Genomic DNA, 17,173 nt, shown 5'->3' with positions numbered 1-17,173 from the left:
TAGTAAAAAGAAAATAATTTCACGAAAAATAAAATAGTAGGTCTCATTCTACGACCACTTTGTCACGAGGCGCTTTACATATCTGACGGTGAAAGTCTTTACACGTCCTACACATTTGACAACTGATGTCACTTCGGTGGCCTAATGGTTAAAACCCTAAGCATCCATACAAACCCAAGCTACATGTTTACCTATTTAAATGTAATTTCGATTTGTTTGAACTCTTTTAAGTAGCACCTGCAAATATTGTAACGTAGGTCAAAAGAAAATTTACAAGAAATTAAATTCATGGAATTTGGCGTAACTGTTTACCACCAATACATAAAAGCTGCTCGTCTTCATTTGACTGACAAATTGTTAAGTATGGCTTTAAACACTAAGCATACATACCATACATAGTTAAAGGTTACTTAATAACTGATGAATGTAACGTTATTCAATGCTCTGATATTTGTGAGACAAAAAAATGATCTATCGCATTCATGTGCAGGCATATATTCGGTAAATTTTAGCTATAATAATATCTATTCAGCTTTGATTATATATATATATATATATATATATATATATATATATATATATATATATATATATATATATATATATATATATATATATATATATATATATTCATTTATGAACTGTGCAAATGTGTCTCTAATTACAGATGCAAAGAGTTTGGCGCTAAACCGCTCCAATGCCTTGAAACGCCCGAAAGCCAGCGTCAGTATCATTTAAAAACAAAAAACAGAAGACAAATTAATATTTGTAAACAGAAACAAATGCAAGTAAATTTATTTATTTTTACAGCATTTTAGTATTCAGTCAGCATCACGAATTTTTTCCAACGCAGATTTACTTGCGAGTAGCTTGTTGGAAATCGAATTGTAAAGGTACCTATTAACAAGGGCCTTATTAATTAAGCACTTGTGTTTGACGGGAGAAATCAACACGGTGCCAGGGCTGTTTTTGTATCAGTCGCAATTACGAGCATCTCTTGAGCATTCGGTCTCAGACAAATTACTGCCTATTTAAACACTTTGATAAATTAATGTTCAAATGATGTAAACCTCTTTTAAAATGATACACAACTTGCTGTCGGAATGTCAGCACGTTACTCTGGTAAACTGATGGCAACAGTTACAACCACAGTGTTACAAATACTATGAACAGACAGTTTAAATATACAATGGTGAAAACAACAGACAATATTGTATACATCACTTTAACAAAACGTGAACTAGCATAGTAGAATATGATAACAAATTGAGAAAAACCGAATGGCAAAATATTTGATCTTATCCATTTATACGTTGTGAAGGCAGATTGAGTAAATTGTGTAAAGTATTTGGAGAAATGATCACGACCGGACCACTATTATCATAGGACTACACAGTCCCATCGGCACTACACGAAATGGATATACATGAGTAAGCAGGTTAAGTAATCCTACAGGGAGGTCTCCTGAATATCACACCCCAACACAAGTAAGCCTGTGGTGTAAATCTATTGTTCAGATCAGACCCCAACACAAAACCATCCCATACTCACAAGCTCGATATACCGCGAGGAAACAATGAGCCAGTGCCTTTCTCAATCTGCAAATGGCTTGTTTGAATAAGTCCAGATCGACACGGCGGAACTTCTGCCGCATACACTCCTAGCATTTCCTAGTCGTTACCCATTGTACATTGGTAGAGTATCAATACAGACCATGATCGAAGGTTTTTCATTAACAAAGACTTCTCGTTGTGCTTTGTTTCAGGGGACCGGTGACCAGTGACCGGTGATAGGCGTAAACAGTCATTGTTAATCCGTTGCTTGACGTGAATAGCATGTTATATCATCCACATGGGGATGGTTTTCCTCACTACCGATACGGCTATATTCGTGTTTAAGCTATGCGGCGCCGAACACTATGGCGTCCCGTGCAGTAGGGGAGGTGGGCTCCACAGGCTGGTCTCTGTATACCTCCTATTGATTTAGCTGACTTAAAACATACTAAACATTCGATGGTCACGACTAAATACTCATTACACTTGGCCAGTTCACCATGAGTAATTAGCGATGGGAAACAGTCTTTTCCACAGAGTTAATTACGCCAGATTTCAGTTGACTTCATGACGGCTGTGTTTTATTTGCCTACGTACTGCTGATATAATGAGCTATTTCTCTTCATTATTTCAACACAGGGGCCTAAAAGGCGCTCGAATGAATCCCGTTCCAGAAAAGCCACTTTGACCTTACCCTCTGCATACACATTTGCCGAGCGAGGTTTGTTTTCCAGTAGCGCCAGTTCTCCAAAATAAGCACCTTTGGATTTTCTGGCAACCTCTTCTTCCTTGCCGGAAACCCCCGTTATTGTTACCCTAATAGTCCCTGTCTCCACAAAATAAACTCCATCGGCGTCGTCGCCCTGCTTAATGATAGCCTCATCAGTGTAAATCTTTGGCACCAACGCGTCTGCCAGATTCATTCTCTCGTACGGCTCCAGTGATTTAAGAATGGTCACATTTTCTAAAAGTTCTTCATACATTTTTCGTTTTTTAAAGGCACTTTTTAGTACGATGCGACGAAACGAATTTCTGTCCATTGCCCAGACAGTGCCCTTTGTTTGTGCGACTATAGTAGCAGATCTAGGCATATTATACATCAGAGCTAACTCACCAAAACTGCCGCTGTTTTCAAACTGGTGAACTTTTTTATTCTCTCCATTCACCAGAACTAAGACGTCGTAAATACCACTGTCAATCACATAGAAGTTATCTCCGTCGTCACCTTGGACGATGACTTGTTCTCCCGGCTCCACGGTCTTCTCGAACATGGCGTCCACGACGTCCTGCATCTGATCGGAGTCCAGAGAACGGAACAGAAGGATCCCACCCACGGCTTGGACTAGTCGTTCCCTCTGTTCGTCCGTCTTCGGATGAACCACCTTTTCGTCGTCATCATCGTCAGCCTCGGGGTCATATCTTTCAGCGGACACTGAGTGGCGTCTGGCGAACTTACTTTTCTGTGTTTTGGGTCTGAACTGGGAGGGGTCTGGTTCCCCGGCCTCCTCGTCGTCCACAATGATGTACATCGGGATGGACTTAGGACGCCGGGTTTCACGGATTTTTGTAAAGTAATCCACAGCGAAGTCATATATGTTTCCAGGCCTTTCACGTAACACAGACACTGTGAAATCTCTCAGCAAGTCTCCAAGGCCTTCAGGGATTTCGAAATTCATTTCAGCACAAGGCATGTAGCGAGAGTTGTTAACCTAAACTACGTGATAACGAATACTGTGAAGAGTGAAGATCAAATACCAATCATACCTTGCACATTCCTATTAGAGAACTAAACCAAGGGTCAGCTGCACAAGCCGTTCATTCCAGCAGTGTCATTCGCAAAACTTTGGTATATCCAGGAAGACCAGCACTTTAACTGTTCAATGTCGATTATAGTGATCCGAATAACACTTGAAAGCCATCTGACGGTGGTTCCAATACCATTCCAGCAAGTAAACCGATTCACTCAAGAGCTCCACATACCATCAGTGTCCAGTCTCTGAAAACAAACGCACTGAGCAGTTGGACAAATGTAAAATCGAGGCAGAGCTGATTTGCCTTGCCTGTTATACCAAGCTGCTATCCGTCTGCAATGGTTAATGCGCTCACTTCGAGGCTCACCCGTTATAGGCTTACAGCTTTGCTAACCCAACGAACGGACTGAGCTTGTTTCAGCCAAGCGTTGCTGGAAGTCGGCTCGCTGGGCCAATGGGAAGGACGCAGATGGCTCAAAGGGCTGTGATCAATACTGCAATGTAAGGATCGGGTCTGTTTGTGCTAACAAATAATTACGTTCATATGCAGGTAGATCTTCAGCGAGCACCAGCTATTGACCCATGGGTTATGAGTGTATCTCTATATAGCGAAATTTAGCTGGACTTGTACATAACAAAATGCTTTTCATATGTCTATATGCCAGAACATGTCCAGGTCTCGTAGGAAGACGAAATATCAAAGCTGACGCAAAACGTCCATATATGTAGAGCTCAGATCTGTCAAACTGGCATCGCCCATGTGATATGTCCCAGATCGATTATACGAAACAGGATTTATTTAGCAGCAACATGAATGATCAATGATAAACGCAGGTGTGTTGCTACCTTCATGTGAGCATTTCAGGGGGAATATATACATCTATGTATCAAAAAGAGCTCCAGAGAGGCTCACCAAGGAATGCCTCATTCACAACAACAACGCATTCCATTGATTTACTTCTGGGTTTGTGAAAGTAATTAGCTGAATCCAGTCGGGTCTGGGTTTCACATCCATGTATGTATGGTGGTAAATCAATATATCTTAATAGCATGCAAGTGTATGCCTCTGACAATCGTGTACCTGAGTGCTGAATTATAGATGTACAAAACAACTGTGGAAGAGTACGCCGCTGACATGGCTTGCCCTTGAAGGTCACAGTTTCAAATTATTCTCAATTTTAATCATGGGACAAATTCGTTGAGAAATTTTAGCGTGTTTTTCCACCTTGTTTCACAGGTAATAATGTCGGCTCGGTAGCTGTCTGTCGTTGGTATGAATAATTTAAGGCCACGCAGATATTCTAACAGGTGTAGGGCCTCCTGAAAATGATAAACCTGTGAATGTCAACACAGATAGCCTGCCATACGTTGCGCTTGTTAAAACAGTAGATCTGCAGTACAACACATGTATTGTACAAAGGCTTTGATACAAAATGGCGTCTCTGTTAGATGTGCAGATATAGTCGTTATTTAAACTGGCATACACTGTACTTATACTGATATGTGGAGATGGCATATCTTTGCATGGACCTAATAATCACAGATGTATGTGTTGTAACTAAGAATGATTTATTATAATACAAGTGTTTATATTGGTTTGTCTGTCGTAATAATTAGTTTAATATTTATTACACAAGAACATCACCATCCTCTAAAGCTACGATAGGTCAAAGCTTAAACACATCCACGATATTTTAAGGACACATGACTGATACCATGAACCTACTGAGTTATTGGCAAGTGGTAACAGTTTATCGCTCACATCTATAAGGTAAATGTACAAGGTAGCTTAAGTCTGTTACAAGTTGTAATAGGCCCTGTGGTGCATATCCGCATTCAAATAACACAATGGTTGCCAGCCAGTTTAGTCGGATGTGTGATCGGATTATGCATCGGATTATGTGCGGATTTCATGCAACTTGAACCGTCTTGTATTTACTTACAGACATCACCCAACAAAGGGTGATATAGGGTCCGCAAAGACTTGGTTTTATATTTGGTAGGGATTAATGATAATACTTTAATCGACCCAGTACTAAAAGGATTGTAAATTGTAGTCAGTTCTTATTATGTAGTTAATATTAGGGTGTTGTGGGTATATAACTAACACGAACTCAGTGAATGTAACAGAACGCCGCCTTTTGCCTTTTCCAAAATATTTACTTTCAACTTACCACCGTGAGGCATGAAGTTCAAGGTGAAACGTACCCCTTCTCCATAATGGCAAACTAAAACAAAAATATGTGATTACAAGATGCAATTTGATAGGTCACTACCGGTGTACAGAATCTTCCAAACTCTTAGCTCCAGTATGACTAAGTTAAATTACAATTTGTCGTACATGTGTGGCCGTTTACCCATGTCACTTCTCCCCTGCCAATAATATGTTTGTTCGTCACACGTGAAAAAGTGTGTTAGTAACCTGCGAATGGTCGGTGATTAACCCAATGCACCAGAGGTACCAGAGTAAGACAATCAAGAATCGAGAATCGAACCACAGCAACCCACCACTGCAATACCAGAGTAAGCCAATCAAACCACAACAACCCATTACTGTGCTACCAGAATAAGGCAATGAAACTACAACAACCCACCACTGCGGTACTAGAGTAAGACCATAACAGTGTGGCAACCCAAAACCGTGGTTCCAGAGAAAGACACTCGAACTACAACAATCCACCACTGCGGTACCAGAGTAAGACAATGGGACTACAACAACCCATCATTGTTGTACCAGAGTAAAACCCTTCCGACTTTAACAACCCATCACTGTTGCACCAGAGTAAGACCACCACACTGTAAGAAATTGTCACTTAGATCTCACAGGAAGACGTTCAAACTGCAATAATCCATCACTGTGGTACCAGATTAAGTCGATCGACCTACAACAACCCATCACAGGGGTACCAGAGTAAGACCACCCGAGTTTAATAACCCACCGCTGTGGTGCCAGGGTAAAACCATCAGATTTTAAGAAATCCTCACTGTGACCTCCAGAGTAAGACTATCCGCCTACAGCAGGCAAAAGGTGTGATTCTAGAGTCGCGCTGTCACCTTATAGTAGCTCATAACTGTGATCCAGAGTCAAACTATCCGCCAATGGCAACCCATCAGTGTGATCCCAGAGTCAGACTATCCGCCTATAGCAACCCATAACTGTGATCCAGAGTCAAACTATCCGCCAATGGCAACCCATCAGTGTGATTCCAGAGTCAGACTATCCGCCTATAGCAACCCATCAGTGTGATTCCAGAGTAACTCTACCAGCCTATCAGCCTATAGCAACCCATAACTGTGATCCAGAGTCAAACTATCCGCCAATGGCAACCCATCAGTGTGATCCCAGAGTCAGGCTATCAGCCTATAGCAACACATAACTGTGATCCAGAGTCAAACTATCCGCCAATGGCAACCCATCAGTGTGATTCCAGAGTCAGGCTATCAGCCTATAGCAACCCATCACTGTGATTCCAGAGTAACTCTACCAGCCTATCAGCCTATAGCAACCCATAACTGTGATCCAGAGTCAAACTATCCGCCAATGGCAACCCATTAGTGTGATCCCAGAGTCAGACTATCCGCCTATAGCAACCCATAACTGTGATCCAGAGTCAAACTATCCGCCAATGGCAACCCATAACTGTGATCCAGAGTCAACTATCCGCCAATGGCAACCCATCAGTGTGATCCCAGAGTCAGACTATCCGCCTATAGCAACCCATAACTGTGATCCAGAGTCAAACTATCCGCCAATGGCAACCCATCAGTGTGATTCCAGAGTCAGACTATCAGCCTATAGCAACCCATCAGTGTGATTCCAGAGTAACACTATCAGACATCCCATCTCAGAGCTGTCTCAGAAAGACGATCTATCCACAAGGACCCATCCCGCAATAGCTGTGTACTATACTGGACATCACACCGAACAACGCTAACAGTACAGCCAGTAAGAGGGTTTGACGTCAGACCTGTCTCTTATGTGTTATAACACTTTATACAGGTTTGTCTAAAAATCAAGACTGAACAACAATTGTGGTGTAGATGAGAAAATAACTTTCACCGAAACACGATATTTGTTTGACGAAAATCTTAGGTCATTTAAACTGTTAGAAACATTCTTTCATCTGGGATGCGCCAAGAAAAATGCCAGCTTCATGCCAGCACAAAGATCAAGCATTGAGCTTTTGAGTGATATTTACATGTTTATCTGATCAAAAGTCCAGACAGTCAAGCAGGCGTCTGGTGCAACTGACTGTCAGTTGATCAGATAAACAATTTACCCTAGAGCGAGGGAGATGAGCCTGGAATTGGGCCTGATAGACTTGTTCGAGTAAGGCAGCGTTGACTCTTTATCAACTCTCTTAATGTAATTTGGCCTCTGGGGTAGCTGAATGAATAAGGGTTGCTTCTCACAGACGTAATGAATAATGTCTACATCTTTGCATGGAGCAAGGTGTCGACAACTATTGAATTCCCATGAACTTAACTTGCCTAGAACCCTGGAAGTGAAATATGGAGTTTCCTACTTCGAAAACTGATTGACTTGCGGGCGTGTGGGTCTATTATCGATCAGGGCAACTCTCAATTAACCTCATACGATTCTAGCCGGTGAAACCTTCAACCAGCAGGAGCCTGAACTAGCCAGGAACGTCACATACAGCCGGAGGGCTTATTGCACAAGGCATGACCGCCGTTCTATGTGTCACAGGCACTAAAACAACTTAACCACGTCACACTGGCATATCATATCTACAAGATATTCACCTTAATTAACAACTGCAGCTGTTTACGAGAAGGCAAATCCAAAAAAAAAATCAAATAAGGAGAATGAAATCAAATAAGGCAACCCAGGCTTTCCTTACGCGTTTTATCGTTTCCATATCAAGGTATGATTTAATAGTGGTGTTTTTGTCTAGTTCTAAGAAAATTTAATTATGTCCAACTCATTATCATCAGGGTGAATTGTAAGGTGGCTGTTGATGGCCATGATTATCAGCATTGGTAATTGTAAGTAGCTCCATTCTCCACCCTTATTTAAAGTTGTGTAGGAAGCGATATGTCATTAGCACATCAGCATAAGAGGTAAGCTTTTATAGTTGCCTCAAGCTCTTGTAGCCTGACACTGGCATTACATGTCATAAATGTTACATGTATCACTCACACAAGGTGAAATTAATTTTGGTGTATTTGATTTTCCGCGATTATTGTTTCACGCTGCACAGAACTATAATTCTTTCTGACCTCGCTGGTCCTAACTACTACACTTACTGTGTACATGCTCAACAAGCGCATGCATTTTCATTCTGTGTGGATAAATGATTAGCCCTCGTGTAAGTAAAACTAATTGAGTTGCACGGATCTTGTGTTTAGTATTCTGCATGAAACCATTTTTGGCCGTAAGCGACGGCCAGTATGAAACTGAAATGAGTAAAATGGAGCGAAAACGTATGACTGCTTTCTCCTATGAGAATATTTACTCTAATATAATTATTACTGTTGGTGAATTGAATGACGGTGCTAAATGCTAAAGCCTGTCCACTGAGTTTTAAATAAATGCATGTAGTGTATCCTTGTCTCCTCCTTAGACGATTGGTCTCGAGAAGAATGTCAACAGTTCTTAATGGAGTTACCTACCGTTTGTCTCAGCGGTGACCTATAGCCAGTCACTGGGGAAGCCTGGAGACCAGTAGACGTGTGAGATATTGACTTAAGAATCACCTGATGTCTGTCCTTTCCCTGGATTTGCTTCAAGCTCGCCTTGGGCAGATCTGCTGTTGGAGCAAGCGCATGATCCGTACAAGGACAAAACAGAGACTAAATTTATCAAATTAGACTTCGCCTTTCTCCACAGAATTGGATATTGGTTCGTTGTTGCACTCAAAAACCATGGGCACGTAAAGCATTAAACTATCAATACAAAGTTAAGGTCATATACGTGATAAAGTATGAATTGCTGAGCATTGTGACCTAAGGAGGAATGAGTGCGTGCAAGATGAGATTTGGATAAATATAATATGTAGCTATAGCTCTTGTCTAATGCAATGATTATTTCTGCAAATTTATAACAACTATTACTTCTCTGATAGTTTATCTTGCAAAGCAATTATTTTTTATTTTTTATTTTAATCATATTTTTGCCACATGAGCCAATTTCTTCGGCTTCTGTAACTTACTATGGCTTAGCTGTTGTCATATTTGTGGACAGTCATACTTGATTAACACCCCGCGGCTTAGGCGTTCTAGTCTCCATATCGAATTGCTCGTTTGTATGAAGATATTAATTACTTTAGTTATCACCACACATGATGCCCATCATAATAAAAATTCAACGCTTACGTAAAAGGCTAATTTGTATTAGAGACATACAATGAAGGTGTAGTAAAATCGGCATCTCTGCAATAGCGGTAATGGCAAAGATGTGGAGGACATTCACGTATAATTCATATAAACATCTCGTGTCTTGTTTTTATTGAAGATTTAATAGGACAAATATAACTTGGTTTTGGACTTTGTGAAGCGTATGAAGGCTTCTTGTATGTACCGTTAGAAGGGGAGAACGGGAGAGAGAGGTAAGCGTCATGTGTATAGGCCGGTGTGCAAGGTCGTACTCGTGGGCTTTTGTTCTGATTACCCCTTCCTAATTAGTACCTTCTCTGTTATAGTATTCTCGATCATCTATCAGAGAAAGGTATTAAGCCACGTTCACTCGGTGTGATTTGTCAGCGAACAGACTACATTAGTACGATTTGTTGAATTCTGAGCTGTCATGACAGCAAATCACACTGTGCACAGGTCGCTTTAAAAATTAGCTCTCAGAATTCTAAGCCAACGTATGGCTGCACTACGTGCCTGCGTGCCATAAACATTTATTGTTATTAAACTTGTGTTCACAGCATGCTGTTCTTCCGCAATTTTGATTGTTTCATCTGCAAATGTTAAGATAAATACATTTGTTTGTCGTATCTGCATGTGTACATTGTATATCTGTTGCAGAAAGCTGCATCTAGTAAGAACTCGAAACATGTATCACATGACATCTTATTTTGCCCTTTATTTTATAGGCACCAAACCCTAATTTAGTACTAGGTTAGGCTTTTATGCCAGTTTGTGTTGCAAAGTTAGAAAGCTGTTTGACTTTTCAACGAGGACACATTCAGCGGAAGTCTCGGAGAAACCTACGCTAGGCAGCCTTCTATCTCCACTGTGTAATCTCCGGCTAGTCCGCATCATGAAGCAGCAAAGCGTATTTATCCTGTTTATTCACGTGGGCTTTTTGTTTTGAATTCTACGCTGATACACGCAAGGCGCCTTTTGGCGAGACCATTCCTACCAAAAAGAATTTAATTAAAAACAACCAATGCTAGTATGTAATTATTCTTCATGCTCCCTCATTAAATTTGGCCTTGAGATTTTGTCCTGTATTTGAATGTATTAAATTACAAGCCTGGGTTTCTCCGGATATTGTCACCTATTCCCCACTTTTACATTTCATTCCCGTTTTATAACTGAAATTTTCTTGAAACCAGTGACAGTCTATGACATTTCTCTTCGTGTCTGACCATGATTTTGACAAGTATGGTTTTTGGTAGAGAGTATAAAGTCAGTGAACAGAAATACTGTTCTTTCTATATGTTTTGTTACTTTATATATATAATGGAAGTAATTCTTACCTTGAAAACATTTCAGCTCGTTTGAAAGCAAGCTGTTTGGTGAGGAACACCTCTGAATTTTACACAGGTAAAAATACTTTCCATCCATTTAATTCCCTTAAACTATACCATTTACAAGAGCAATGTACTATTGGGTGGTTGAATTCATCCCACACATTAATGGTGGATACTCAGGGGAGATAATTCATCTTAGACTATACATACATGTTGAGAGTGTGGAAAACAACCACTGATTGAGGTCAGTTTTACGCACATTATTTATGTTTTATTTCTTGGAATACATGCTGTTTAGTGTCGTATTCACAGAAAAAGGACTTAATCTGGACTATGGAAAAAGCTTTACATTCGTTCTTCTTCTTCGGATAGGTACACTTTCTACATCTACATTAAACAAATGTGCTGTGTATATGGTTAATGTATAAAACTAATTATAATTAAATCATTGATCGGCATATTTAACAGCCAAAAAGTCGCTCCTGTGTGCGTCCAGGTACTCGATATTTTGCTTGGTTTGTCGTCTGGCTTAGTCTTTTGTAAAGAGAACATCCTGTCCCTATCTGCACTAGATAACTGTCCTATAGTAGGTAATATGTTATACCAGGGCGATGTTTGCACAAATTTCTTCTCTTGTGTAGAGAAAACGTTTGAACTTCTCGGCAGGGAGAAGGTCGATCAGTATGATGGGACGTTCTGACTGCAACTTGTTTCTTTAAGAGCGTCGCCCGATGCGCCTGACCCATGCTAAAGACCATCTTAATACAAGAATATTTTGACGTATTGAACTGAAGATAGTGTATCAGAATTTGAATCGACCTGTTACATTGTTCCATCAGGAGACCTGATCCAGCCTAGCGGATCACACAGGGTTACGACAATCATATCAAATACCTCTTTTCATATGAAAAATGTCAAATATTAAACATTATGCCACCCCGAAATAAAGCGTTTTTAGCACAGTGTACGTTTTGTCATGTTCTTTAAAAGATAGTGTTTGAACAGAAACAGTTTAATCATTAGACTTTCATATGACTACCCACTGACAAACTGGAACAAATGTTTTTTGTTTATGTAGCTTCTTTTTTGTTCTTCCAAAATGGTTGGACTACGTCTTGCTTGGGGGCTGCTTTGTTTAACAAGTCACCTGATTAGGATCACTTTCAGTATGGACGATCAATGAGAATCCCGAGCTTCATGTACACGCTAAAATTGTCTGTTATCAACTTAAAGCTGCTCATAATCCAATTCCACCGACGGATAAATTCACGTTAGACGGATCAAGCTGTGCTAGTGAATGGCATCTGTACAGCGCTACTGCAACGCTGTTGTTCTGGATATAAGAGATAACTTCAGGGAGATGTGCATCTTTAAACATTTGACGACCAGAGCTGCTACTGACGAAAGCAGCGCTATCTTCTTTCAAGAAGCTGTTGAGAAGGGAGTATTGATGTGCGATGCCTGGCTTGTGTCCTACATCTGGTGATCGATGGCATTAGCGGCCAGATGGGGATGACAACATCAGGAACGCCTTGTGGCTATATCGTTAAATTAACCTGCGTTAGAACGACTTCGGCTGCCTCATTTTCCCAGCGGAAATGCGACTAGATAAAAACAGGGGTCATCTCCGAGCAGTTTAACACATATTCACAGAAACGATTGAAGCAATTACGTGTTGCACATCAGAGAGAACGCCAAAACGATGTGCAGAGAGCACAGAATCCGAGTATATCACTTGGTGCCAAGGAGACATGGATATGTTATATCCAGCTGGGGAGATGAAATAAAGAAGCATTGCAAATACATAGAAAGTACATTTTATTGTGTTACACACATAATGGCCGTGTTACACTGTCAGATGTAGACCTCTTAGACACAAAATTTATAGATTTTCTGTCACGTTCACCGCTTATGGGGCCTTACGTGACAATTAGCTGTCGAGAGCGCTTGCGCCGTCTTACGGCCATTGAAAACCATTTGTCTTCCACCAATACCGCGAGCATACAGCTATAGGTAACACCTGAACAATTTTGACAGTAACTAGCTAAAGGGCTAAAGGTTTCCTCCTATATATTTAAACCGCAACTAAATGAATGGATCAGATAAACACAGATTAAGTAAGACTCATGGTGTTAGGGCTTCCGGTATAAGATTCTCCGTATCTGTCTCTCTACCACGCAGACAACACCCACGTGACTTGCCCTAGACGAAGCCTTTTCGTGTTGAAGCCTACTCTTCAGGCGGTAAAGATTTATAGCATCAGCGTTACGCACACGTAAATGTACGGTTTTCCTTCACCTCCAAGAAATAATCTTGGAACTAATATGTAAAAGCCATTTTATTCACGATTAAAATTAAGATGATATGGGTGTTTTAACCTAGTCGCGTAAGCCATGCAATCTCATCAACCATAGCGGTACAAATTCCTGCGCCTTTATATAGGCCTACAGAAATGGTGGACACATCCTGGATGGTGACTGTAGTCAAAACAGCCGGGCCACATTGTTTGTTTTCTATTCTAAAAATGTATTAAATTCTATGGATCTGTTAAAATATTTATCGTCATGTGACTTTTGCGGACTTTCTTTCCTAATGTGTCGATACAATCCTCTGTAAGGACGAAAATGCCATTATGATTTACTGAACATTTGATACTTATGCGAGATGATGTTGAATCACTGCAGCCACCATTATATATATATATATGTATATATATATATATATATATATATATATATATATATATATATATATATATATATATATATATATATATATATATATATATATATATATATATCCCCATGAGGAAATTAATGTCGCTTATTATCATCAGTACTTTCTGTCATTCAAGTCCTGGAGACGTCTGTGGCCTATTGGTCAGTGTGGCCTAGTCATTAGCATAGAGACCAGTAGCCTCTCACCACTGTGTTCGTTGTAAGTCCAAACCCAGCTCATGCTGACTTCTTCTTGGTGCGTTCGTTGGAAGGTCTGCAGCAACCTGTGGATGGTTGTGGGTTTCTCCACACGGTTAATCTTCTGATTTTGAAAAGCTCCATTTGAAAAGCTGATGCGTATGCTTTGGTAGCTAGACAATGCGTTTGAGACATATATTACCCGTTAAATACGTCGTCTCGGCATCTTGCTGCCTCACGTATGGGGGGCCTCCGTGGCTCAGTCGGTTAGCGCGCTAGTGCAGCGCAATAACCCGGGGCCTCTCACCAATGCGGTCGCTGTGAGTTCAAGTCCAGCTCGCGCTGGCTTCCTCACCGTTCGTAAGTTGGAAAGTCTGTCAGCAACCTGCGGATGGTCGTGGGTTTCCCCCGGGCTCTGCCCGGTTTCCTCCCACCATAACGCTGGCCACCGTCTTAAAAGTGAAATATTCTTGAGTACGGCGTAAAACACCAATCAAATAAATAAATCATGTACCCCTTTTTCCATATATACCTCTTCATCTGTTGGCCTTTTGACTACAAGCCGAGCGGAAATTACAGATTCTTTGGTGGCGCTGTACCGCTGTGAGCGGCTGTACTGCCACTGTGGACATATTTCACCACGGCATGCACATGTGCAATGTAAGTGAACCAGGTTTGCAGATGGCGCGAGCTCTGATCCTTGGGCAAACAAAATTTTGCAACACCTAACGTCAGAGTAATCTAGGATTAACGATTGATAGTCATGAGACTAGTGAGGTTGGTCATATCGGTGGGGCCTGATCAGGGTTATATTGCACGGAAGACCCAATATGCTGAATTAATTACTTTTATTTCTTCGGAATATGCAACCAGCTGTTTTTCGGCTTATGTAAGTAAACACTGATCCAGGCCTGAAGATCAGTCCTTCTCATTTACATAACAAACCACCAGCAAACCACCAGTGTAATGAATGCCGCTAAACAATTAAGCTGTAGCAATGCATGGTGCAAAAAAGATGATGTGTGAACAATAATCAAGTTAGTGATGGGTTAAGAAATTCCAGCGTAACCAATTTCAAGCCTAGGCAGGTTGATGGGTCAGTCTCGCTGAGAGATCACAGCAAGAATCTCTAAATGGCCAGAATGCAGGGAGAAGTGTAGTTATAGAGAAAAGGACGGCCAACATGCCTGCTTTGTTGCATCAGTTGGGAGAGTACGTTTCCCTCAGTCGTAACGTCACCTTGTGTATAGAACAGCCTATCTCGGCTAAAAAAAACCAAGAAAGAAAAATGGCGCGGGCCCTTGCTAAAGGCGGTTGCATTTTGGATAAATATTTCACAGAATAAGATATGAAACCATTTTGCTGCTGTGTATTTACGAGATTTTTGGTGAGTTCATTTTATATTGTTTTTTTCTCAGAAATAAAGAAATAGATTTTCACTAGTCACGAAAGCAAAGCAATATTTTATAGGATGGCAAGGACTTTTATTATTGTCTTAAAACCACATTTTGCTTCAGTTTTGGAAAGTGTTGTCTGCTTTTTTTTTAAGATACAGAGAGAATATATATTTGGTATTTTCTCCCTGTACTTACACATTTCCAAGCCTGCACCGTGACAGACAGGGGTCAAACCATTTTCTAGCCCACTCCTTGTCCTCAAAAGGGCCAGATATCTGTTTCGTTCTGGGTGACAAATCTATGCCTTCAGATCTTTTTTTTTATTTTTGGAAAACTATAGGGTAACTAGTGAACAACAATTTAACATCAGCATGTACGTGCTTAAAATCTCGTGATCAGATAAGAATGACGCGAACTTCCACTGAACAGATAGATCAGTCTGCAGAAATGTTGCCAATTCTGGTTGCACACCACAATTATCAATCCAGAGTTCGGAAGGATTAAAGTCTACAGTTATGGGGACCTGTTTTAGCCTGGAACCCTCACCACCCAACATGTCTCAAAGATCTATCTCCAATTGCCTATGATGCATGCAGTTTTGGGTTGGTAAATTTTACTGATTGCTCTGTGGGACTGAACGTTAACATGTACAAGTAAATGAAAAATTAATATTGCTTTGAGGTCATCTGGCCTGTTCCGAAAATCATACAAACGTATACAACCAGAGTAGGGAGCCTGCTTTCAGAGAAGTCACGATAGTGTTATAGTTAGCAAATAATCAGATGTAAGCGGTGAAATCCGGCCATTTGTCAATTTTCCTCAGTCAGGATTTTTTCCCAACTCTTCAAATATCAGGTCTTAAAGTGTTGCAAAGAATCGGGTTAAAAAATGTGCATTGGCGTTGATTAATGCCGTGGGTAAACCAGTCGAAGTCTCCTTTGCCATAATTATTTAAACGAACGACACATATGCAGTCTGTTCACTCAGTGCGATACAAATAATCTGAACTTTGCTACATGTACACCATACCTCTCTAATGAGTTCCTGAGATCTGGATCTATGATTGTACATAAACCATCAATTTGAATAATGTTATCTTCAAATTTTGTCAAAGTTTCCAGACAGTAAATTCTGACAGTCACCAGAACTTTCCATGGCAAAAACAATTGTCGAGTGTTAAATTTCAATTTCATCACGTGAAGGGTATGAAGAATATTGTCAGGTAACTTTGTGTTTTCGAGAAGCGTAAATCATCGGTCTTGTTTTATCTTGCAAACTGAGGTCTCAGGGTTACTTTCTTTTCACAATCCTTACAATGTATTCATCTGAAAAAATGTAGATGTGATCAGTGTAGTCCAAGGAGTTTTAAAGTGAAATTCCCTAATCGAAAGTAGAAATACCGAATCAAATATGGTGCTCCTTTTATTTCTCTGGTATGGTGAGATGCTTCGGGGATGTGGGGGGGGGGGGGACATGTTCACTGTATAGGAGATATGAAACAAAATGCGACTTCAATCTTGAAAAAACCAAAATAATGAAAAATTAACATACTAACACGTTTACAATCACAAAGAGTATAATGTTTAACCAAGTGCGTGCGAATGAGGTTTTAACTGATGTAAGTTGGCAGAAGGCCTTGTTTCATCGGTTACGTGTGACCACTTACCAATTACTACACTGTCGTCTCTACCTTGGTGTTACTCTCTAAGTTGGAAGTCTTTTATTAGATTATATGCCTGCATAAACCAGGATGCTGCTGCTGCTGAATGCTGTTACATTCACAAAGTCTAGTCCCTTTGTGTTGTTTTATTTATTTATTGGATTGGTGTTTTACGCCGTACTCAAGAATATTTCACTTATGCGACGGTGGCCAGCATTATGGTGGGAAACCTA

At 40.5% G+C, this 17,173-nt stretch overlaps 1 protein-coding gene across 1 annotated transcript; it reads right to left on the bottom strand.

Moving 5' to 3' along the window:
* Nucleotides 1-830: 830 nt before the first annotated feature.
* On the bottom strand, nucleotides 831-3,646 carry LOC135473811 (cAMP-dependent protein kinase type II regulatory subunit-like). Its single transcript, XM_064753718.1, has one exon. The coding sequence runs from the start codon at nucleotides 3,242-3,244 to the stop codon at nucleotides 2,135-2,137; it is 1,110 nt and encodes a 369-aa protein (XP_064609788.1). The 5' UTR covers nucleotides 3,245-3,646; the 3' UTR covers nucleotides 831-2,134.
* Between the last annotated feature and the right edge of the window lie 13,527 nt (nucleotides 3,647-17,173).

The sequence above is a fragment of the Liolophura sinensis genome, chromosome 8, assembly GCF_032854445.1.
Source record: "Liolophura sinensis isolate JHLJ2023 chromosome 8, CUHK_Ljap_v2, whole genome shotgun sequence".
Classification (NCBI taxonomy): Eukaryota; Metazoa; Mollusca; class Polyplacophora; order Chitonida; family Chitonidae; genus Liolophura; species Liolophura sinensis.
The sequence above is the reverse complement of the archived record's forward strand: the minus strand, read 5'-3'. Positions and strand labels throughout refer to the sequence as shown.

Excerpts from the sequence above, each read along its gene's own strand:
- LOC135473811 (XM_064753718.1), bottom strand. The coding sequence starts at position 3,244 with ATGCCTTGTGCTGAAATGAATTTCGAAATCCCTGAAGGCCTTGGAGAC.